At 45.6% G+C, this 25,409-nt stretch overlaps 1 protein-coding gene across 1 annotated transcript; it reads left to right on the top strand.

The window, feature by feature from the left end:
• The first annotated feature begins 14,636 nt into the window (after positions 1 to 14,636).
• Positions 14,637 to 24,493, top strand: LOC141041449 (uncharacterized). The gene is made up of 3 exons (XM_073507600.1): positions 14,637 to 16,865; positions 23,896 to 24,044; positions 24,154 to 24,493. The coding sequence occupies exons 1-3, from the start codon at positions 14,637 to 14,639 to the stop codon at positions 24,491 to 24,493; spliced, it is 2,718 nt and encodes a 905-aa protein (XP_073363701.1).
• Positions 24,494 to 25,409: the final 916 nt, after the last annotated feature.

The following is a 25,409-nucleotide window of genomic DNA, read 5'->3' as shown; positions in this document are numbered from 1 at the left end:
CCATCGAACACCGCCGCCGCCCGGACGCTGCCGCCACCCCACCCCGCCACAGCACCACCCCGCCGCCCCGGAGCCCTGCGGCCCCGGAGCCGCCACCGCCCGGCGCCCCCTCCGCTCGGCCAGCGCCGCCCCCCCCCCCCCCCCCGCCGCAGCACCACCCTGCCGCCCCGGAGCCCTGCGGCCTCGTCGGCACCACCGCCCGTCGCCCCTCCACCCGGCCAGCGCCACCCCGCCGCCCCGAAGCCCTGCGGCCCCGTCGCCACCACCGCCCGACGCCCCCTTCGCCTGTCCAGCGCCCCTGGGCCTGCCGCAGGTGAGCCCCGGCCGCACCCCTCTTCTCCTTTTTTTGTTTTTTCTGTTTTTTAGTTTAGATTACTTTTAGTTTTGTTTTAGATTTAGTTTAGTTTAGATTACTGTTAGTTTGATTCTTAATTTAGTTTAGTTTAGATTACTTTTAGTTTGGTCTTAGGTTTATGTTTAGTCATGAAAAAAACTAAGAATAATTAGAAGAAGAGGAGAAGAAGAATAGCTAGGTTTAGGTGTAGTTTTTTCCTGTTTTGTTTGAGGTTAATTAGTGCTAGGTTTAAGAAGAGGAAGAAGGAGAAGAAGAAGAAGGAGAAGAAGAAGCAGGAGAAGAAGAAGAAGGAGAAGAAGAAGAAGAAGAAGGAGAAGTAGAAGAAGGAGAAGAAGAAGGAGGAGGAGAAGAAGAAGAAGAAGAAGAAGAAGAAGAAGAAGAGGAAGAAGAAGAGGAAGAAGAAGAGGAGGAGAGAAGAGACCCCGACCCGACCCCCAACACCCGACACCCCGACACCTCGGCACGACACCCCGACCCCGACCCCCGACACCCTGACACCCGACCCCGACCCCGACCCTCGACCAACCGACACCCTGACACCACACCCCGACCCACACCCCGACCCCGACACCTCGGCACGACACCCCGACCCACACCCCAACACCCGACACCCCGACACCTCGGCACGACACCCCGACCCCCGACACCCTGACACCACACCCCGACCCCATATATATTTGTGTTGATCGGGTGTTAAATTATATACATATTATTATGTTCATGTCAGGTATCCAAATTTTTTATGTTGTACTAATTTCGTTTACTTTTTGTCATTGCAGGTGCTGACAGGATGGTGGGCAAGGGTACAGAGCGCCCCGATCCTCCTGCGAGCGTTACTGGGGGGGGGGGGGTGGTTCCATTATTCCATCCCAGCCCCTCCGGAGAGCGCTGCTAGACAGTATGCAGACAACTGCGGCGGGCGCTTCTTCTTCGGCTGGGAGAGGTCGGGGGAGGACGAAGAAGCCTGCTAGAGGTGGACGTGGCAGCGGGAGAGGTAGGAAGGTTGTTACGCCTTCCTCGCCGCCACCCTCAGCTGATTCACCCGACCACAGGAGTGCTCCGTCTGACGTGGACCCGTCTCGGACTCCGGTCCATGAGCCTCCGGTCGCTGATCCTTCCCCCGACTAGACTCGGGTCGCCGATCCTTCGCCCCACGTGAGTCCGGTCCCAGAGTCTTCGTCCCAGAAGACTCCGGTCACGGGGTCTTCGTCCTAGAAGACTCCGGTCATGGGGTCTTCGTCCCACGAGACTCCGGAGGCTAGTGGCTCGGAGGATGGTAGCGAGGACACCTTTTCAGATGATAGCTACAGCGACGACGAGCTGGTTGAGAAGGGCAAGAAGGTCTACAAGCGTGGTTGTACAAAGCTCCCGCCCGTGCCGACGACCCCCGACCAGAGGTGGTTTATTGCGCCTAAAGGGTTGAAGTAAGTGCATTTACTATTTTTTAACCTTTTGCCTTCATGTTCCTTCAAATTAATATCTAATGCGTTGGCCTTGTCATACTGCAGGGGCTGGGTACGCCCCCGTGGTTCCCGTAGGCCCAAGCAGGTCCTTGGTGTGCTTTGCCGGCAGCACTTCCCTGGGTGGGTCACGTTGCCCGGTGAGGGTCAGGCTCCACAGCTAGCACTGACCTGGGAGCTGTACTCGGTTGCCCCGGCCCCGCCGGAGGAGAGGGTCGACGGTGTCTTGTGCGAGACGGTGGCCGACATTGTGTTCCGTCGGTTTTGGGTAATTTCTCCTTTACGGAATTAAAAATCAACACTACCTAGTGATTGTACTAATCAGTGTTGTCTTGTTTGATTGCGGACCTTCTACAGGGTTTCAGAGGAAGATCAGGAGGCCGCGTGTATGCTTGTCGAAAACGAGTGCAAGCGCCTACTTCAGAACTTAAGGCACGAGGCTCGGGTGCAGGCCGTTCGAGACTACTACGCCTCGAAGGGTATTAGGAGGGGCAAGCAGAAGTGTCGTGGCAAGTTTCTGAGTAAGGAGAAGTACATGCAGGTAATTACCTATTCTTAAGGCCTTGAACTTAGTTTTCTTGATTTGATTCGTAGGCGTAGCGCTGAAATTTCTCTTGACTCACTTAGGTGCCCCGAGATGGTGTGTGGATAAGATGGACTGTTGGGAGGCGTTGGTGGATGCGTGGTGCTCTGCCCAATGGAAAGTCGAATACCAAAGGGCCAAGGATAAGCGCGACCAAATGGAAGGTGTGCCACACCATCAAGGGAGCTCCAACCTGTTTGAGTACGGGGAGAACTGGGTATGTGGTTTGCTACATGATTCATGCAATTCATTCTTCATGCTAGATAGTTCATTTATGACATATTTAGCTCTAAAATGACATAATAACCTTAGATAGCTCTATAAAATGACTTAATATGCTTTAGTCGGTTAAAAAATGGCATAACTACCTTTGATAGCTCAATAACGACCTAAACTAATCTTAGCTAGTTCATTCATGACATAATTAGCTCTAAAATGACATAATAACCTTAAATAGCTCTATAGAATGCCTAAATATGCTATAGTTAGCTCTAAAATGACATAATAACCTTGGATAGCTCAATAATGACATAATTAGCATACTTTGGTCAAAATGGCATAATAATCTTGGTTACCTCGAAAATGACCTAAACTTAGCTTATTTTCCTCGAAAATGACATAATAACCTTTCTTAGCTCCAAAATGACCTATTTACATAGCAATATCATTCTCCATGCTAGCTTGAGCCCTTAACTAATATTTTGTTCCTCTCTGTCAGGCGGACCACCATAAGAAGGCTGTGCCAGGTCTATTTGACCTCTATGGCATGGCCCATATGGTCCCGTACAAGAAGGCCAAGCCATTCACGGAGTCTGACCTAGATGATCCAGAGAGCTTCACCAACAAGACCTCCCACCACAAGCTTGTGAAGTACAGACACGAGGGGAAGGCGAGGAAAGGGGAGGACTTTAACCGGAGCCATGATCCTTTTGATACAGAGCTGGTGATGATATCTGGTGGCGGGAGGTCCCATGGCTCTCTAGCCATTGGTGATGGACTGATACGTTGTCCTAAGACTCTCCCGCAGATCAAGAAGCACCTGAGTAGCTCTGATCCTGAGATAACGCCTCGTGCACAGCCCACGGAGATCGCCACGGCGGTTAGTTATACAGACTCTCTCACCTTTCCTCCATTACATTGTGTGTGCGTCCGTCGATGATTACAATGCTAACGAGGAGTGGTGTGTTGCAGGCAATTGTTGAGAAAGAGAGATTGAAGACGAAGGAGCTTGTGGAGGAGGCAAAAAGGGAGGCACAAAGGGAGGCGGGCGAGAGGGAGAGGGAGATGGAGGAGAGGACGGCTAAGCTGTTGGAGGAGGAGAGGAACCAGAACGACAGCGCTAACCGGGCCCTATACGAGGTCATCGTGGGATGTATCTCGTGCATATTAGCCCAATCATGCACGTAATGTTCGCATTACTATCTAATATGACTGACTCGTGAGAACCAAATGTGCAGAGCTTGTGCGAGAAAAAGGTCAGGCCCCTCCGCCGATGCCCCAGATTGCTCCGGCGACCACGGTGAGTTTGATTTGAATGGTCGTTGCTTACTACTATTCACATTTCAGTTTGCGAACTTGCTAACGAGACATTATGGGAAATGATCATTGGTGCAGCATGGCTCCCGACAAGCATCGACCACTCCTTCTGCCAATGCTGGAACCCCGACCGGTCCTTCACCTTTGTCTGGCACTGGCGCAGCCCCGACCATTCCTACACCTCCGTGATAACGGTATTTTTCTTCTTAATTAGCGTGTTTAGTCCATTTATGACATAATTTAGCCTATTTAGTCCACAAATGACATAATAAGATGAAGAAAATCAAGGAAGAGGAAGGAAAGAAGGAATAAGAAGAAAAGAAGAAGAAGAAGATGGCATAATATGCTTAGTTAGGTCAAAAATGGCATAATTAGCTAGGTAATCTCAAAAATGGCATTTTTTTTCTTATTTAGCCTATTTAGTCCATTTATGACATAATTTAGCCTATTTAGTCAACAAATGACATAATAAGATGAAGAAAATCAAGGAAGAGGAAGAAAAGAAGGAATAGGAAGAAAAGAAGAAGAAGAAGAAGAAGAAGAAGAAGAAGAAGAAGAAGAAAAGAAGAAGAAGAAGAAGAAGAAGTAAGCTCTAAGTTATATCTCATAATATGCTTAGTTAGGTCAAAAATGGCATAATTAGCTAGGTAAGCTCAAAAATGGCATTTTTCTTCTTATTTAGCCTATTTAGTCCATTTATGACATAATTTAGCCTATGTAGTCCACAAATGACATAATAAGATGAAGAAAATCCAGGAAGAGGAAAAAAAGAAGGAATAGGAAGAAAAGAAGAAGAAGAAAAAAAGAAGTTCTTCTTCTAGTTTTCTTCTTTTCTCCAAAATGAAGTTAGCTCTAAGTTATATCTATAAAATGGCATAATATGCTTAGTTCACTCAAAAATGGCACAATTAGCTAGGTTAGCTCCATTTTACCTAAGTATGCTTACTTCTTCTTCTTCTTCATTATCTTCTTCTTCTTCCGATTCTAGTCTTCTTCTTCTAACTTTCTTGTTTCCCATTTTGCAGATTTAATTCACTATATGGAAGCTTGCATGGATGGAGTGCTTGTTTCCCTTTTCTTTTTTTCGTTTGTATCGATGAAAAATGTGGAACTTGTTATATGGATGCATGGAACAATGTGTTGGATGAACATTGTGATGTTACTGTAATATGTATGGATGGAACTCTGTTTCTTATTATGTATGTATGTGTCATGGATGGAGCTATGTGTTGGATACATCATATGTCTGATGTGCATGTGAAAAAAAATGTATATCTGTGTGTGAATTCCTGTGAAATTAAATGGATTCAAATAAAAACAGGGGATATGTAGCCTCTTTGCCGTCTGCTAGCTGACGGCAAAGACCTTTGCCATCCGCTAGCAGATGGCAAAGAGGACACGTGGCAGCTACCTGTAAAACCTGGGAACACTGGCTGCCTATTTGGTCACTTTGCCGTCTGCTGGCGGACGGCAAAGATTCAAATAACTTTGCCGTCTGCCAGCGGGCGGCATAGCTGGCCACGTGGCAGCTTCCCAGCACTGCCTAGCTGATCTCTTTGCCGTCTGTCAGCGGACGGCAAAGAGCTTTGACTCTTTGCCGTCCGCTGGCAGACGGCAAAGAGCGCCGTTAACCCCCTAACGGCTCTCACGCCACCGCACTGCCGTTCGTTGTCTTTGCCGTGACGGCAAAATCCTTTGTCGTCCGCTTACTGGAAGCGGACGGCAAAGAAGGCCTTTGCTGGCACGTGTTCAGATGGACAGTTTGCCGTCTGCTGGCGGACGGCAAAGACGTTTGCCGTCCGTGATCCATGCCTTCGGACGGCAAAGAAGCTGATTCCAGCAGTGAATAAGATAAATATTTTTGGTATTTTTATGATATAGATTGGAAAGTAAAGATTGCAAAATAAAAGATGGCAGAAATAGCGAATTGATAGGAAAATAATATGATGGAAGACAGACCCGGGGGCCATAGGTTTCACTGGTGGCTTCTCTCAAGATAGCATAATTTATGGTGGGTGAACAAATTACTGTCGAGCAATTGATAGAAAAGCGCATAGTTATGAGAATATATAGGCATGATCATGTATATAGGCATCACGTCCGCGACAAGTAGTACGAAACGATTCTGCATCTACTACTATTACTCCACACATCGACCGCTGTTCAGCATGCATCTAGAGTATTAAGTTCATAAGAACAGAGTAACGCATTAGGCAAGATGACATGATGTAGAGGGATAAACTCAAGCAATATGATATAAACCCCATATTTTTATCCTCGATGGCAACAATACAATACGTGCCTTGCTGCCCCTGCTGTCACTGGGAAAGGACACCGCAAGATTGAACCCAAAGCTAAGCACTTCTCCCATTGTAAGAAAGATCAATCTAGTAGGCCAAACCAAACTGATAATTCGAAGAGACATGCAAAGATATCAAATCATACATATAAGAATTCAGAGAAGAACCAAATATTATTCATAGATAATCTTGATCATAAACCCACAATTCATTGGATCTCGACAAACACACCGCAAAAAGAATTACATCAAATGGATCTCCAAGAGAATCGAGGAGAACTTTGTATTGAGATCCAAAGAGAGAGAAGAAGCCATCTAGCTAATAACTATGGACCCAAAGGTATGTGGTAAACTACTCACACATCATCGGAGAGGCTATGGTGTTGATGTAGAAGCCCTCCATGATCGATTCCCCCTCCGGCGGAGCGCCGGAAAAGGCCCCAAGATGGGATCTCATGGGTACAGAAGGTTGCAGCGGTGGAAATAGGGTTTTGTGGTGCTCTCGGACGTTTTTAGGGTATATGAGTATATATAGGCGAAAGAACTAGGTCAGGGGAGCCACGAGGGGCCCATGAGGGTGGGGGGCGCGCCTGCCCCCCTGGGTGCGCCTCCCTGCCTCGTGGCCGCCTCGTTGCTTCCTTGACGTCCACTCCAAGTCTCCTGGATTGCGTTTGTTCCAAAAATAACTCTCCCGAAGGTTTCATTCCGTTTGGATTCCGTTTGATATTCCTTTTCTGCAGAACACTGAAATAGGCAAAAAAACAGCAATTTGCATTGGGCCTATGGTTAGTAGGTTAGTCCCAAAAATAATATAAAAGTGCATAGTAAAGCCCATTAAACATCCAAAACAGATAATATAATAGCATGGAACAATCAAAAATTATAGATACGTTGGAGACGTATCAAGCATCCGCAAGCTTAATTCCTATTCGTCCTTGAGTAGGTAAATGGTAAAAACGGAATTTTTGATGTGGAATGCTACCTAGCATAATTCTCAATGTAATTTTCTTTATTGTGGCATGAATGTTCAGATCCGAAAGATTCAAGATAAAAGTTTAATATTGACATAAAAATAATAATACTTCAAGCATACTAACTAAGCAATTATGTCTTCTCAAAATAACATGGCCAGAGAAAGCTTATCCCTACAAAATCATATAGTTTGGCTATGCTTCATTTTTGTCACACAAAAATGTTCTCATCATGCACAACCCCGATGACAAGCCAAGCAATTGTTTCATACTTTAGTAATCTCAAACTTTTTTCAACTTTCACGCGATGCATGAGCGTGAGCCATGGACATAGCACTATGGGTGGAATAGAATATGATGATGGGGGTTGTGTGGAGAAGACAAAAAGGGAGAAAGTCTCACATCGACGCGGCTAATCAACGGGCTATGGAGATGCCCATCAATTGATGTCAATGCAAGGAGTAGGGATTGCCATGCAACGGATGCACTAGAGCTATAAATGTATGAAAGCTTAACAAAAGAAACTAAGTGGGTGTGCATCCAACTTGCTTGCTCAGGAAGACTTACGGCATTTGAGGAAGCCCATTGTTGGAATATACAAGCCAAGTTCTATAATGAAAAATTCCCACTAGTATATGAAAGTGACAAAATGAGAGACTCTCTATCATGAAGATCATGGTGCTACTTTGAAGCATAAGTGTGGAAAAAGGATAGTAGCATTGCCCCTTCTCTCTTTTTCTTTTTTTTGGCCTTCTTTTTTTTGGCCTTTCTCTTCTTCTTTTTTAATTCCTCACATGGGACAATGCTCTAATAATGATGATCATCACACTTCTATTTATTTATAACTCAATGATTACAACTCGATACTAGAACAAGATATGACTCTATATGAATGCCTCCGGCGGTGTAGCGGGAAGGGCAATGAATCAAGAGTGACATGTATGATAAATTATGCATGGTGGCTTTGCCACAAATACGATGTCAACTACATGATCATGCAAGGCAATATGACAATGATGAAGCGTGGCATGATGAACGGAACGGTGGAAAGTTGCATGGCAATGTATCTCGGAATGGCTATGGAAATGCCATAATAGGTAGGTATGGTGGCTGTTTTGAGGAAGATATAAGGGGGTTTATGTGTGATAGAGCATATCATATCAAGGGGGTTGGATGCACCGGCGAAGTTTGCACCAACTCTCAAGGTGAGAAAGGGCAATGCACGGTACCGAAGAGGCTAGCAATGATGGAAAGGTGAGAGTGCGTTTAATCTATGGACTCAACATTAGTCATAAACAACTCACATATTTATTGCAAAAATCTACAAGTCATCAAAAACCAAGCATTACGCGCATGCTCCTAGGGGGATAGATTGGTGGGAAAAGACCATCGCTCATCCCCGACTGCCACTCATAAGGATGCCAATCAAAGAACACCTCATGTTTCAAATTTGTCACACAACGGTTACCATACGTGCATGCTACGGGACTTGCAAACCTCAACGCAAGTATTTCTCAATTTCACAATTACTCAACTAGCACAACTCTAATATTACCATCTTCATATCTCAAAACAATCATCAAGTATCAAACTTCTCTTAGTATTCAATGCACTTTTATGAAAGTTCTTATTATACACATCTTGGATGCCTATCATATTAGGACTAATTTTATAGCCAAAGCAAATTACCATGTTGTTCTAAGGGACTCTCAAAATAATGTAAGTGAAGCATGAGAGATCAATAATTTCTATAAAATAAAACCACCACCATGCTCTAAAAAATATAAGTGAAGCACTAGAGCAAAACTATCTAGCTCAAAAGATATAAGTGAAGCGCATAGAGTATTCTAATAAATTCTGATTCATGTGTGTCTCTCCCAAAAGTTGTGTACAGCAAGGATGATTGTGGTAAACTAAAAATCACAGACTCAAATCATACAAGACGCTCCAAGCAAAACACATATCATGTGGTGAATAAAAATATAGCCTCAAGTAAAGTTACCGATGGATGGAGACAAAAGAGGGGATGCCTTCCGGGGCATCCCCAAGCTTAGGCTTTTGGTTGTCCTTGAATTTTACCTTGGGGTGCCTCAGGCATCCCAAAATCGTAGGCTCTTGCCACTCCTTATTCCATAATCCATCAAATCTTTACCCAAAACTTGAAAACTTCACAACACAAAATTCAATAAAAAATCTCATGAGCTCCGTTAGTATAAGAAAACAAACCACCACTTTAAGGTACTGTAATGAACTCATTCTTTATTTATATTGGTGTTAAACCTACTGTATTCCAACTTCTCTATGGTTCATACCCCCCGATACTAGCCATAGATTCATCAAAATAAGCAAACAACACACGAAAAACAGAATCTGTCAACAACAGAACAGTCTGTAGTAATCTGTATAAACGTATACTTCTGGAACCCAAAAATTCTTAAATAAATAGGTGGACGTGAAGAGTTTATCTATTAATCATCTGCAAAAATAATCGACCTAATAGCACTCTCCAGTAAAAAAATGGCAGCAAATCTCGTGAGGGCTAAAGTTTCTATTTTTTTACAGCAAGATCGCAAAGACTTTCCCCAAGTCTTCCCAAAGGTTCTACTTGGCACAAACACTAACTAAAACATAAAAAACACAATCATAACACAGGCTAGATGAATTATTTATTACTAAACAGGAACAAAAAGCAAGGAACAAAAATAAAATTGGGTTGCCTCCCAACAAGCGCTATCGTTTAACGCCCCTAGCTAGGCATAAAAGCAAGAATAGATCTAGGTATTACATCTTTGGTAGGCAATTCTTCAATAGAGCACTTATAACCCTTAGGAGTTTCCTTCTTTTTTTTAATGATCAAACTTCTAGGCAAGAAATCAAGAAATTCATTTGTAGCAAAAGGTTCCTTAATGATAGCAAAAAAGTTGGGGTGACCACTTATGGATTTGAGATCTGCATTTTCCTTACTAGAAGATTCACCCTTATTTTTAGGAACATACATCAATTTGGAAATTTTAGCATTAGGAGGATTTGGATTATTTCTCACGCAAGAAAAGGCAGACCCTAAGTTGGTAATAATATCCTCAAGTTTATCAATTCTTGTGGAATCTTGATCTATCTTTTCATTAACTATGGGTTCTTTTTCCTTAAAAAAATTCAGAGTAACTCCTACCTTAGATCCGTATTGGGTAATCTGGTTGTGGATCTTTTTATCCAAATTTTCAATCAACTCTATAGTGGCAACTTTATTTTCAATAATTTCAAGCCTTTGCAGCACATGTTCCAAAGTTAAAATAGTTCCATTAACCAAAAGAGGTGGTGAGCCAAACAAATCTAACATATCATTATAAGAATCAAAAGTATGGCTACCCAAGAAGTTTCCTCCGGTAATGGTATCAAGAATATATCTGTTCCAAGGAGTGATGCCTACATAAGAATTGCGAAGAAGTGTTTTTGCCACGAGCCAGCCAGCTGTCTTCACCCGCGCAAAAGCGGGTCATGAGGGAGTGGACTCGAGTGGAATGATGGCTCCCACCTCTCTCCTCTCCACCTCGGGCGACTACGATGGCGATTCTAGGGTTTAACCCTATGATCTCCTCCTGGCGAACCCAATGGATGGCCTCCTCCATTGGGACTTTTCCCCCGGCCTTAAGGTCGAGGCACAGGTGCGTGCACGGTTTGGATCTACGGTCCATTTCGTCCCCAACTCCGGCTCCAAGGAATTCTTCCTTGAAGTTTCCTTCTCCTCGGCCTCTTTTCCCCTTTCGGTGGATTCGGTTGGTTTGGCTCTTCAGTCTTGTATTGGAGGGCTTGGTGTGGGTTTCAATGTCGTTCGCTTGGGTGATCGTCATTTCCGGTTCTCTGTGGCATCAAATCGAGTGGGACATCTTATCTTTGGGCTACGGGACCGTATTTGGCCGGACTTTATTTGTCATTTTCATTTGCATCGTGGTATGGACAAGCACCCCAGGGTTCAATCATGGCATACGGATACTGAGTTGACTGGTTTGGCTTCTTCACCTGGCCCGGCGATCAAATCTAAATGGTTATCATCTCAACAAAATATGCCTATGGATCCTGCATCTATTCCAGTGTTTCAGAAATTGGGTTTGATCCCGCCGCCGACGGATTTGCATTCCGGCGAGCCCCCGACCGTGCTCTCTTTTGGTAGTTTTCGGGCTCCGGTTTCTCAGGATAATTTTCGGATTGGATCCATATCCGTACCTATTTCCTCCGATATTCCGGCCAAGTTACCTTCTTTTCGAGGTGAGTTGTTTGTTCGGGGTTTATGGGAGTCCATTCCGGATGATATTCTTTATTCCATATTGGATGGATGGCAGGCTGGTTATGATAATGACAGTGTTCAGCAAATGGTACAAATCTCTTCAGTTCCCACCAAAGATTATATATACAAGCGGCTTAAGCTTTGCTCTTTATGTGATCGGCTTGGTCATGTTGCTGATTGTTGCAATGGGTTCTTTTATCAGCCTTGTGGGGATGTTTCTGTGCATGGCTCCTGTGTTTCTACACGTAATAATCCCAACTTCCATATGCCATGCAAGGTGGGCCCGGACCCTCTAGGCCATCCATGCAATGCGTGTTCTGCAATGGATCACATGACTAGCCTTTGTCCTGGGCTTCGTCGTTGCCCGTTCTGCCACCGTCTGGGTCATGTGGCCCGTAAGCCCAGCTATTGCAATGCTTTACCTCATTTGGTTTGGGCACAAAAATCTTTACCAGTAACAAAATCTGAGAGGATCCTGCCTCGGGGTGAGCTGGAGGCGTCTGTGTTTGGTAATTCTATGGTTGTTGGTATGGCCCGTGTGGCGAGGGATACGCGGGCCCGTTGGATTTGGAAACAGAAACAGAAAATCCCACGCTCCTCGGAAGTGGCCACCGCTCAACGCTTGACGATACGCCTCCCTGGTCAGGGTGTAGTCACTTCAGCCTGCCAAAAACCCCAATCGAGTCAGCCGGCGTCCTCGAGCTCACCACCCCAACCTTCATTGCCCCCGCTCCCACCGATTTCTTGCTGTCCATCATCGGCGATTCCTCTTTCAGCTGATTCCACACCTCCGACAGCTCTAGCTATGGCGAACTTTCCAGTGCGCCCGTTCGCCTTCGCCCCGGTTGGATCGACCTTCGACCGTGACCCTGCTCATCGCGTTCAGCGCCATGTCATGGTGGTCGATGATCCGCCCCTCAACCATGACAGGTATGCCATTGTTACAGTCCACCCTCCAGTCCCTGATCATCAAAAGGAGCTCTGGTTGGCCGAGGTCTGTCGCATCATTACTGGGGATCTAGAGTATGATTTGGTGGATGATTTTATTTACCCGTTAGGAATTGGCTGTGTGGTCTTTGCGGATATGGAGAGTCGGGATGCTGCAATTAGGAAGGGACCTCACGCTCTGTCTGAGGATTCTACTTTTTCTCTGGTACCTCATGATGAAGGTCTCAATATGCGCATGCCTGCTTTTGAATATGAGGTTTGGGTTATGTTTCTAGCTTTCCCTATGGATTACCAGACTGAGCACTATATTCACAAGGCCGTTTCTAACTTTGGCAAGCTCCTTGTGTGGCCACGTCCGGGTTTCAACAAAGCTCGAGTTCTGGTTAAATGCCATATCAAAGATGTGGCTGAAGTGCCACATAGTCTGTTGGTTACCAGGGTTGGTTTGCTGCCAGGGCTTGCTCAATCCTGGTCTGTACCAGTGTATGTTCTGAATGGCAGGAATACTATTCCTAATTTAGTTGGCAATGAAGATGCTCCTCCGCTTCTGAATGCATCACCCCACCCTTATGAGCTTCCCTACTACACCCTCATGCAGCAAGCACGAATTGATGAGATGGCTGCCCAAGAGGCTCTGAATGAAGCGGCATGGCACGCCCCAGAACCGGCCCAGGTGCAATTCCAGGATAATGGTTGGCCTTTGTGGCCTGTGGTTCCTCCGCCATACACAGGGTTCAGCTTCAGAACGTTCTTCCAGTACGATGGACCATCTCTGATGGATGGGGTGGATCCTGAAATCAATATCCAGGATAACCTGTCGGATGTTTGGTCTTCTGACTTAGAGTTTCAAGCGGTGGAAGCTTTGGCGGATGGTTTTGTGCTTGGGAATCCTACTGCACGACTTGCGTTCGTCAGAGCTGGAGGAAATTCAGCTAGTTTCTTTGTGACTGTCGATCATGATTTGTTGCTCTGGATGGGAGGGGTGCTTAAACGCATATATACGCCAGCCCTAGCCTTTCAGACATCTGAGGCTGTTATGTTTCCCCTCAATCCTTTCAAGTTTATACAGAACCAGTTGAATGTTGCTGTGTCTACCTGGCTGGAGGGCATAGTCCCAGAGCGTGATGTTCTGACAGAGGTGTTCAGTTCAATCTTTCAGATGGGGGCTGCCATCATCCCGTCGTCTTGGCTGCAGGAGGCCACTGAATGCAGGTCTTCAGCGTTTGACACTGAGTGGGGGAGGGTGGCTCGTTCTCCTGGTCTTAAGGAGATTTCAAGACTTGCCCCCCAAGATGCAGCGTTACATCCAGTGACCTTGTCTGTTCAAGAGTCGGCTCTTCAGGTGATTGCTTCTACTTCTCTTTATAATGCCTCTCAGTCCCGCAATGTGCTTGTGCCTCTTGACACAACCACTGTCAGAAGAAGTACTCATTCTACTAAGTATGATGGTTTCAAGATCAACCACGTCTCTGACATCAAACGCTCTAAGTCACGGGTGAAACCACGCGAAACTTCTTTTATCACAGTTGTTTCTTTGGCTGCTGCCCCCGTGCAGGTTCGGTCTGATGATTGTCCCCCTCCTATGACGATTGAAGATCTTCAACAGATGGGCAAACGCTGCGGGATTGCGCAGGATGCTCTTTCCCCCGAGAAGCTGCTGGATGATCAGCGCTCGTCCACGGGAGCTGGAGACTGAACTTCTGCTGGTTCATGAATAAATCATGGAATGTTTTGTCGTGGAACATCCGGGGCATCAACTCCGATGCTAAAACTTTGGCTCTCAGAAATACTATTGATACTAGTGGTTGCTCTGTGATATGTATCCAGGAAACAAAGCGTGAATCTTTTGATCTGGCGTTTATTAAAACTTCCTGCCCTAAGCGGTTTGATAAATTTGTGTTTGCCCCATCTGTGGGTGCCTCGGGTGGTCTTATTATTATCTGGAATAGCTCCGTGTTTGTGGGCACTCCTTGGTACGTTGATTCGTTTGCTGTGGGTGTCTCTTTTGTTGCTACACAGTCCAGTGACTCGTGGAAATTGATCAATGTCTACGGTCCATGTTCTGGTCAGCGTCGGGTGGATTTTACTAATTGGTTATTTGACCTACATATACCTGATGATGAGAACTAGTTGATCCTCGGTGATTTCAATTTTATTCGTTCCACAAATAACAGAAACAAACCTGGGTGTGACGCTGCGGACATGTTGCTTTTTAATGAAATCATTAGAGCGCAGTCTCTGATGGAGTTACTTGTGAAGGGCCGAACATATACCTGGAGTAATATGCAAGACGACCCCTTACTTGAACAGCTTGACTGGTTCTTCTCGTCCTCTTGCTGGACCACTTCGTTTCCAAATACAATGGTCTTGCCATTAGGAAAACCGGTGTCCGATCATATTCCCTGTGTGGTTACAATTGAGTCCTCTATCCCCAAGTCCAAACTCTTCCGTTTTGAGAACTTTTGGATTAACCATTCTGGGTTTATGGAGGTGGTGGCCGCCTCCTGGTCCAAGGCATGCCATGCACCGAACGCTGCTGCCCGCATTTGTAAAAAACTAAAAACTCTGAGGTATGATCTCAAGAGATGGAGCAGGGATATCTCAAAGCTGAAAATCATCATTCAAAATTGTAATGAATCTTTAGCTACGATGGATAATCTCGAGGACAAAAGACCTCTATTTATCCAGGAATCAAACTTCCGGAAAATTTTGAAATCTCACTTGCAGACATTGTTACAGTTTCAGAATGAATACTGGAGGAAAAGATGCACGATCAGATACTTCAGATTTGCGGATGAAAATACCAAACTCTTTCAATCTCTGGCCACGGAGAGATACAGACATAACTCTATCGCCATGCTTCGGGATGGCGATGTGGAAATGCATGACCATGTTGGCAAGGAAGGGGTGTTGTTCAAAACCTATAAGGAACGGTTGGGTTCCTCTAAACCCACTCACATGCGCTTTGATCTTTCCAGAATCATCCTTCGGATTGAGGGACTGGAGCACTTGTCGGCACCTTTTTCCAATGAAGAGATTGACACTGTTATTAAGGAAATGCCGAGTGATCGGGCTCCAGGTCCTGATGGTTTTAATGGTTGCTTCCTTAAGAGCTGCTGGCCGATCATCAAGTCGGACTTCTATGAGTTGTGTCATGCATTTCATGCCGGAGGGCTAGATATAACCAGTATTAGTGAGGGGTATATCACATTGATCCCAAAGAACTCTTCTCCAGAAACTGCAAATGATTATAGACCAATTACTTTACTGAATTGTTGTCTGAAAATCATCACTAAGATCTTGGCAAATCGGCTACAGAAAGTCATCCTCAAGATCATACACAGAAATCAGTACGGTTTTCTCAAAGGGAGGACTATTCAGGACTGCCTAGCATGGTCGTTTGAATACATCCATCAATGCCATACCTCAGCGAGGGAAAACATCCTCCTCAAGCTAGACTTTGCCAAGGCGTTTGACACTATTGAGCACTCCCCCATGATGGAAATTATGAAACACATGGGTTTTGATGACAAATGGATTGGATGGATGAACACGATCTTTGGCTCGGGGGTTTCTTCTGTACTCCTTAATGGAGTCCCTGGTCGAAAATTCAACTGTAAATGTGGAGTGCGCCAGGGGGACCCTCTCTCACCGTTGATCTTTGTCCTTGCGGCTGACCTCCTCCAAGCAGCAGTTAAAGATGCTTTTACTCGAGGGCTGCTTGATCTTCCTCTCCCTCGTGACAGGGCGGGTGATTTCCCGGTTGTCCAATACGCTGATGACACGATTTTAGTTATGCAGGCATGTCCCGTGCAGGCTGCCCGTATGAAAGCTATCCTAGAAGATTATGCTACTTCCATTGGACTGAAGATCCATTTTCAGAAATCAACTCTCATACCCATTAACATTGATCACCGACGTGCTTGTGAACTGGCTGGGGTTTTTGGTTGCTCTGTTGGTTCCATGCCCTTCACATACCTCGGCCTGCCAATGGGCACGACGAGGCCCAGTGTCCTTGATCTTATGCCGCTGGTTCATGCAGTTGAGCGGAAGACATCCACTGCACTGTCACTGATGTCATCCGGAGCTAAACTGACCTTGGTCAATTCAGTTGTGACTTCGATGCTGATATATGCAATGTGCACCATCAAGATACACCCAAAGGTGATTGAACATGTGGACAAGCTGCGTAGACATTGCCTCTGGGCTAAAAACTCTGACGACGGGGTCAAAAATAACTCTCTTGTGGCCTGGGAGCTTGTCTGCCGCCCAAAACACTGCGGAGGCCTTGGTGTTATTGATCTTAAAACACAGAATGCAGCCCTCCTCCTAAAATATCTTTTCAAATTCTATAATCATGAAGATGTTCCCTGGGTGGAACTTGTTTGGGATGCCTACTACAGAAACAAGATACCGCATGCATCTGAGGCGGTGGGTTCTTTCTGGTGGAGAGATGTGATGCAACTCAGTGGGATATTCCGAGGGATCACTAGTCACCCCCGAGGATGGCTCTAGTGCTCTGTTCTGGAAAGATGTTTGGTTTGATAATACTCAAGATTCCCCATTAATGGATATATACCCACGAGCCTTTTCATTTTGTTTGAATGAGGACGACTCCATTGCTAAGGTTCTTACTGCAACTGACCCATCCACGATTTTTAGTCTACCTCTCTCGACCCAGGCGAGAGAAGAAATCAAAGAGATCCAGGAGGGGTTGCCGCAAAATCGGCTGGCCGCCGATAACTGTGATGTCTGGGAATGCTTGCTCGGGCGTTTTTCGTCCAAGAAGTTCTATAATCACTGCTACAAACAGGTTGTGGCAGATGAGGCGCTTGGATGGCTCTGGAAAGCTAAAAGCCCGATCAAATTCAAGATGTTTGGGTGGCTACTCCTAGTTGATCGTCTGAATACCAGGAATATGCTCAAACGCAGACATTTTGTTGTCGTGGAGGGCAACTATGCATGCATGTTCTGTCAAAACCCTCCAGAGGAAACGGTGGAACATCTGTTCTTCAATTGCCCCTTTAGTCAACACTGCTGGGATGTAGTTGGAGTGACATGGCCGATAGCTGACAACAGACTGGCTCTTCTGCATGGAGGTAGGGGTAATTGGAGACAACCTCTCTTCATGGATATCTTTCTCTTGGCTGCTTGGAGTCTTTGGATGGAGAGAAACAATCAACACTTTAGAGGGATTCAGCACTCCCATGGAGCATGGCTAGCTAGATTCAAGCATCTCTTGGAGCTGCTAACACATAACTGCCGGGAGGATCTTCATCATTTCCTATCTAATTACATTGTAAACTTGGGCCACTAAGACCGTGGATAGCTAGCATGGCCGGGGGGCCACAAAACCCTTTGTAACACATATGTAATTGTTCCTTTGTGAGTAATACAAAGTCAGTGGGAGCCTCTCCCACTGTCGTTCTCCCTCAAAAAAAAAAGAATTGCGAAGAAGAACGGAAATAGATTGCTTCCTAGTAGATCTATTCTGAGCATTGCAAATTCTATACCAAGCATCTTTTAAATTTTTCTCCCTCCCTTTGTTTAAAATTAAGAACTTCATGATCGGGAGTACTAACAATGATAGAAGGACTAGCCATGATGGCGAAGCAAATGATCTAACACACGGACACAAGAAGCAAGCAAAAAGAGGCGGACGGAAAAAGAGGGCGAATAAAACGGCAAGGGTGAAGTGGGGGAGAGGAAAACGAGAGGCAAATGGCAAATAATGTAATGCGAGGGATAAGAGTTTGTGATGGGTACTCGGTATGTCTTAACTTGACTTGACTTGGCGTAATCCTACCCGGCAACGGCGCCAGAAATCCTTCTTGCTACCTCTTGAGCATGCGTTGGTTTTCCCTTGAAGAGGAAAGGGTGATGCAGCAAAGCAGCGTAAGTATTTCCCTCAGTTTTTGAGAACCAAGGTATCAATCCAGTAGGAGGTTACACGCAAGTCGCCTCGTACCTACACAAACAAATAAGAACCTTGCAACCAACACGATAAAGGGGTTGTCAATCCCTTCACGACCACTTGCAAAAGTGAGATCTGATAGAGATAATAAGATAAATATTCTTGGTATTTTTATGATATAGATTGGAAAGTAAAGATTGCAAAATAAAAGATGGCAGAAATAGCAAATTGGTAGGAAAATAATATGATGGAAGATAGACCCGGGGGCCATAGGTTTCACTAGGGGCTTCTCTCAAGATAGCATAATTTACGGTGGGTGAACGAATTACTGTCGAGCAATTGATAGAAAAGCGCTTAGTTATGAGAATATATAGGCATGATCATGTATATAGGCATCACGTCCGCGACAAGTAGACCGAAACGATTCTGAATCTACTACTATTACTCCACACATCGACCGCTATCCAGCATGCATCTAGAGTATTAAGTTCATAAGAACAGAGTAACGCATTAGGCAAGATGACATGATGTAGAGGGATAAACTCAAGCAATGTGATATAAACCCCATCTTTTTATCCTCGATGGCAACAATACAATACGTGCCTTGATGCCCCTACTGTCACTGGGAAAGGACACCGCAAGATTGAACCCAAAGCTAAGCACTTCTCCCATTGCAAGAAAGATCAATCTAGTAGGCCAAACCAAACTGATAATTCGAAGAGACTTGCAAAGATAACAAATCATACATATAAGAATTCAGAGAAGAACCAAATATTGTTCATAGATAATCTTGATCATAAACCCACAATTCATCGGATCTCGACAAACACACCGCAAAAAGAATTACATCGAATAGATCTCCAAGAGAATTGAGTAGAACTTTGTATTGAGATCCAAAGAGAGAGAAGAAGCCATCTAGCTAATAACTATGGACCCGAAGGTCTATTGTAAACTACTCACACATCATCGGAGAGGCTATTGTGTTGATGTAGAAGCCCTTCGTGATCGATTCCCCCTCCGGCGGAGCACCGGAAAAAGCCCCAAGATGGGATCTCACGGGTACAGAAGGTTGCGGCGGTGGAAATAGGGTTTCGTGGTGCTCTCGGATGTTTTCAGGGTATATGAGTATATATAGGCGAAAGAACTAGGTCAGGGGAGCCACAAGGGGCCCACAAGGGTGGGGGCGCGCCTGCCCCCCTGGGCGCGCCTCCCTGCCTCGTGGCCGCCTCGTTACTTCCTTGACGCCCAGTCCAAGTCTCCTGGATTGCGTTTGCTCCAAAAATAACTCTCCCGAAGGTTTCATTCCGTTTGGATTCCGTTTGATATTCCTTTTCTGCGGAACACTGAAATAGGCAAAAAGAACAGCAATTTGCACTGGGCCTTTGGTTAGTAGGTTAGTCCCAAAAATAATATAAAACTGCATAGTAAAACCCATTAAACATCCAAAACAGATAATATAATAGCATGGAACAATCAAAAATTATAGATACGTTGGAGACGTATCAAAGTCCTTCGTCAATTCACTGCCGAAGGGGGATTCGATCATGGAGGGCCTCTACATCAACCTTGCTTCACCTTCGATGATGTGTGATTAATTCCCCACAGGACCTACGGGTCGATAGCAGTAGCTAGATAACTTTCTCTCTCACTCTCTCTCTCTCTCTCTCTCTCTGATCTTCAATAATCCCCCGTTCCTTTATATAAAGTGTATTTTTTTTATAAAACTTCATAATGTAAGGTGCATTTCTTCTAATTCCTCACAATTCCCTTTTTAGCCCTCCAGAAAAAAGCAAAGTATCTCTCTCATGATTGTGTGTATCTCTCCTTGTAGTAAAAGAAGGAAAGTCTCTCTCTCTCTCGATTGCATGTATCTCTTATTTTCCTGGACTAACTGATTTACTTGCCAATAACCAATAATTTTGCCAAGAGTAATTTCGTCCTAACTAATCTATAATTATGCACCGAAAATAATATACCTTACATAAAGGAACTGAGGGAGTATAATGTTATCCTCGGAGTTCTTTCGATGTAATCTTCTTTTACAATACGTTTGTTGGGAGCCGATGAATTGTGGGTTTATGATCAGATTATTCATTGAAATTAATTGAGTTATATTCTAAACTTTATTGTGTGATTGTTGTAACTATGCTTACCGATCTATGAGTTTTCTTTGCCAAGTTGATAATTAGATCTTTAGTGAAAGTGGTGCATATTAGTAGTTTTAATTTTGCAGTGTCCTTACTTTGTGACAGAAGGATAGCAATGCGCATATTTGTATTGTCGCTACTAAGGATAAAATGACGTGGTTCAATCATATTATTTATCCTTATTTTGTCTATATTATGTCATCCTGCTTCAAGCATTACTTTGTTTGTTATCAACTTAATACGTAGAGATCCAAGCATAGAAGCGCTCTCGAAATGGAGTAACGGTAGTAGGCGTCAGTAAGTTTAACAGTCTACTTGTCACGGACATAATGCGTAGTACTCATCATGCCATGAATAACATGATTATTATCCTCTTTTCTATCAATTGCCGAACGTAATTTGTGTACCCATCATTTGCTATGTTCTTGAGAGAGATGCCGCTAGTGAAAGCTATGTCTTCTGGGTCCATTCATCATTATTACTACAGCCCTAACAAGCTCGCTGCAATTTATTAATGTTTTTTTTGCAATTTATATATCTACAACTATCGGTATTAATCCTTACAATTACCAAGTACAAGGGATTGACAACCCTCTTGCCCGTGTTGGGTGCCGTATTTTGTTTGTTCGTGTGCAGGTATTGTCGACTTTTGTCTTTGAATCTCTTATTGGTTCGATAACCTTGGTTCTCCACTGAGGGGAATACTATCTGCTACTATGTTATTTCATCCCGCCTCTTCAGGGAAAATCCCAATGCATATCACAAGTAGCACCGGACAACACGTTGTGCCGACTCTGGCCGGGAGACGCTAAGAGCCGGCTCTAACTGGATGAAACAGGCACCAACAAGGCAGACGGCTCAGGCGGGATGGCCCCACGCGCCCACTAACACACGCAATCCCGAATCGGGCCCCACGCGTGAGCCGACGCTGCGACCGGGAACCGGCTTTCGTGCCTGTCGCGACCGTACCAACCCACCTAGGGGCAAGTACGCCGCTAGGCGGGCTCAACTAGAGCTTTGCGTGAGTGTGCCGGCAGGCCTGACACTGCCCAATGACGTTGGCCCCGAGCGAGCTGAGCGGTCCACCCATCATGGACACTCCAGACTAGTCGGCTGGACACCTGCTGGTTCGGGCAGATGCAACGGCTCGCCTCATCCACGAGAGCCTCCTGCCGCAAGCCAACCGACAATGTACGTTGAGGAGGCTCTTTTCCGAATGTAGCAATCGCGCGCCTTTGGTCTACTCGTCATCAACCAGCCGTCTGAGTGCGGCGATCGCACACCCTCAGTCCACCCGTCATGGACGCACACTGATTGTAATGATCGCGCGCCCTCAGTCCATCTGTCATGGACCCTCCATCCAAGTCGCCCAGGTCCGAGCCGTCCAGGCAGATTGGACGGCCTAGAGCAGCCCCGAGAAGCTCCTGCAGCATGCCACCCGGCAACGGACGGCTGGGAGGCTCTAATCGCCGTCGAGCAGTCACGAAGGCGGGTACTCCACCATCCTTTATAGGAATAATGTATTTTTATTTCTCCAAAAGAAACCAACCTTCATGTTAAATTTTGTCGAAGTGCTTGCTTGCGTCATGATCCTTGTAACTACAACTATAATTCAGAAGAACAGGGAAGAGTGAAACACTGAATGAGGTCTGGTCTTTGCTCTGCCTTAGAATTGTAAAACAAACGCATAACGTACATAGTTTTTTATAAACAAAGTGGATTTTTAATTAGAAGTCAAACTGTCGTTATGATTTTTAGTCTAAAAGGTATGTGATCGTCATCTTAGAATGCCAGTATGACACAAGTAGTGCCAGTATGCACGTGCATTGCTGCCTATTTGTATGAAAGTTTGACATTTTCATTACCAACAGCCCGACTGTTAGAGCTTCAATTTTTTTTTTTTGCAAAACACTCTATTTGTCCATTTTGGCAAGGATAAGCCTACTGTATGTCCACTTGTTTACCCACTGGGTCCGTTTACTTCAGAACTAAAATTAGAGACCTAGCTATATTGATGAGATGCCGTCCACCCAACATATAGAAGTGTTAAAAGGAAGAGTTTTATGGCACAGGATAAAAGAGTTCCTTTTTTTTTGCAAAATATAAGGAACACAAAGTAGCAACAGCATTGATCTATAGACGTTTGTGACAGTTAACGTACAAGGTGAAAATGTCCTCTAATTTGGTAAAGGCATGCAAATTTTCTAGATTACAATATTCTAGTTTAAAACAATCAACATACATCTATAAACAAACCCAGTTTAAATTCAGTTTGCTCTTACCGAAATGAAAAATAACTTTGCTGTGAATAAAGGGTGGATTCTGATCTATAGGAAGTGATTTGTTTTCGTTTCAGCACACACAAAATTAATTTAAATTTAAATTTATGATAGATGTTCAATTTGTCAAACTTTTCGAAAAATATTCGTCATATGGAAGCTTTCATCCGAGATGTTGCCCTAGAACCTTATATGTTACATATATCTTCAGCTGGGTCCACATGTCAGTCTCATATCAGTTTGTTAGCAGCTGTAAGGCCAACTCCACCGCACGACCCCAAACGGACGTCCGTTTTGCCCAGTATTCTGTCCCTTTGGTAGGGCAATGGGGTCGTGTTCGGGCAGTTTCTGGGATGCGATGGCCGTGCGCCCAACACGCGGACGCATCCCGGCCGCATCCTGTCCGCGTACATTTTTCTTTGCAAGCCCATAACTTTTTTTCATCATTCATTTTTGGTACATGAGAAATACATCACCAAATTTTGACTAGAAAACCAAGACAAAAAAACAAGAAGAAGAAGAAGAAGAAGAAGAAGAAGAAGAAGAAGAAGAAGAGGAAGAAGAAGAAGAAGAAGAAGAAGAAGAGGAAGAGGAAGAAGAAGAAGAGGAAGAAGAAGAAGAAGAAGAAGAAGAAGAAGAAGAAGAAGAAGAAGAAGAAGAAGAAGAAGAAGAAGAAGAAGAGGAAGAAGAAGAAGAGGAAGAAGAAGAAGAGGAAGAAGAAGAAGAGGAGAAAAGAGACCCCGACCCCGACCCGACCCCCAACACCCGACACCCCGACACATCGGCACGACACCCCGACCCCGACCCCCGACACCCTGACACCCGACCCCGACCCTCGACCAACCGACACCCTGACACCACACCCCGACCCACACCCCGACCCTGACACCTCGGCACGACACCCCGACCCACACCCCGACGCCCGACACCCCGACACCTCGGCACGACACCCCGACCCCGACCCCCGACACCCCGACACCCTGACACCACACCCCGACCCCATATATATTTGTGTTGATCGGGTGTTAAATTATATACATATTATTATGTTCATGTCAGGTATCCAAATTTTTTATGTTGTACTAATTTCGTTTAATTTTTGTCATTGCAGGTGTTGACAGGATGGTGGGCAAGGGTCCAGAGCGCCCCGATCCTCCTGCGAGCGCTACTGGGAGGGGTGGTTCCATTATTCCAGCCCAGCCCCTCCGGAGAGCGCTCCTAGACAGTATGCAGACAACTGCGGCGGGTGCTTCTTCTTCGGCTGGGAGAGGTCGGGGGAGGACGAAGAAGCCTGCTAGAGGTGGACGTGGCAGCGGGAGAGGTAGGAAGGTTGTTACGCCTTCCTTGCCGCCACCCTCAGCTGATTCACCCGACCACAGGAGTGCTCCGTCTGACGTGGACCCGTCTCGGACTCCGGTCCATGAGCCTTCGGTCTCTGATCCTTCCCCCGACCAGACTCGGGTCGCCGATCCTTCGCCCCACGTGAGTCCGGTCCCAGAGTCTTTGTCTCAGAAGACTCCGGTCACGGGGTCTTCGTCCCACGAGACTCTGGAGGCTAGTGGCTCGGAGGATGGTAGCGAGGACACCTTTTCAGATGATAGCTACAACGACGACGAGCTGGTTGAGAAGGGCAAGAAGGTCTACAAGCGTGGTTGTACAAAGCTCCCGCCCGTGCCAACGACCCCCGACCAGAGGTGGTTCATTGCGCCTAAGGGTTGAAGTAAGTGCATTTACTATTTTTTAACCTTTTGCCTTCATGATCCTTCAAATTAATATCTAATGCGTTGGCCTTGTCATACTGCAGGGGCTGGGTACGCCCCCGTGGTTCCCGTAGGCCCAAGCAGGTCCTTGGTGTGCTTTGCCGGCAGCACTTCCCTGGGTGGGTCACGTTGCCAGGTGAGGGTCAGGCTCAACAGCTAGCACTGACCTGGGAGCTGTACTCGGTTGCCCCGGCCCCGCCGGAGGAGAGGGTCGACGGTGTCTTGTGCGAGACGGTGGCCGACATTGTGTTCCGTCGGTTTTGGGTAATTTCTCCTTTACGGAATTAAAAATCAACACTACCTAGTGATTGTACTAATCAGTGTTGTCTATTTTGATTGCGGACCTTCTACAGGGTTTCAGAGGAAGAGCAGGAGGCCGCGTGTATGCTTGTCGAAAACGAGTGCAAGCGCCTACTTCAGAACTTAAGGCACGAGGCTCGGGTGCAGGCCGTTTGAGACTACTACGCCTCGAAGGGTATTAGGAGGGGCAAGCAGAAGTGTCGTGGCAAGTTTCTGAGTAAGGAGAAGTACATGCAGGTAATTACCTATACTTAAGGCCTTGAACTTAGTTTTCTTGATTTGATTCATAGGCGTAGCGCTGAAATTTCTCTTGACTCACTTAGGTGCCCCGAGATGGTGTGTGGATAAGATGGACTGTTGGGAGGCGTTGGTGGATGCGTGGTGCTCTGCCCAATGGAAAGTCGAATACCAAAGGGCCAAGGATAAGCGCGACCAAATGGAAGGTGTGCCACACCATCAAGGGAGCTCCAACATGTTTGAGTACGGGGAGAACTGGGTATGTGGTTTGCTACATGATTCATGCAATTCATTCTTCATGCTAGATAGTTCATTTATGACATATTTAGCTCTAGAAT

Source organism: Aegilops tauschii, chromosome 2 (genome assembly GCF_002575655.3).
Source record: "Aegilops tauschii subsp. strangulata cultivar AL8/78 chromosome 2, Aet v6.0, whole genome shotgun sequence".
NCBI lineage: Eukaryota > Viridiplantae > Streptophyta > Magnoliopsida > Poales > Poaceae > Aegilops > Aegilops tauschii.
Note: the sequence above shows the minus strand (reverse complement) of the source record. Positions and strands in the feature narration are given on the sequence as shown.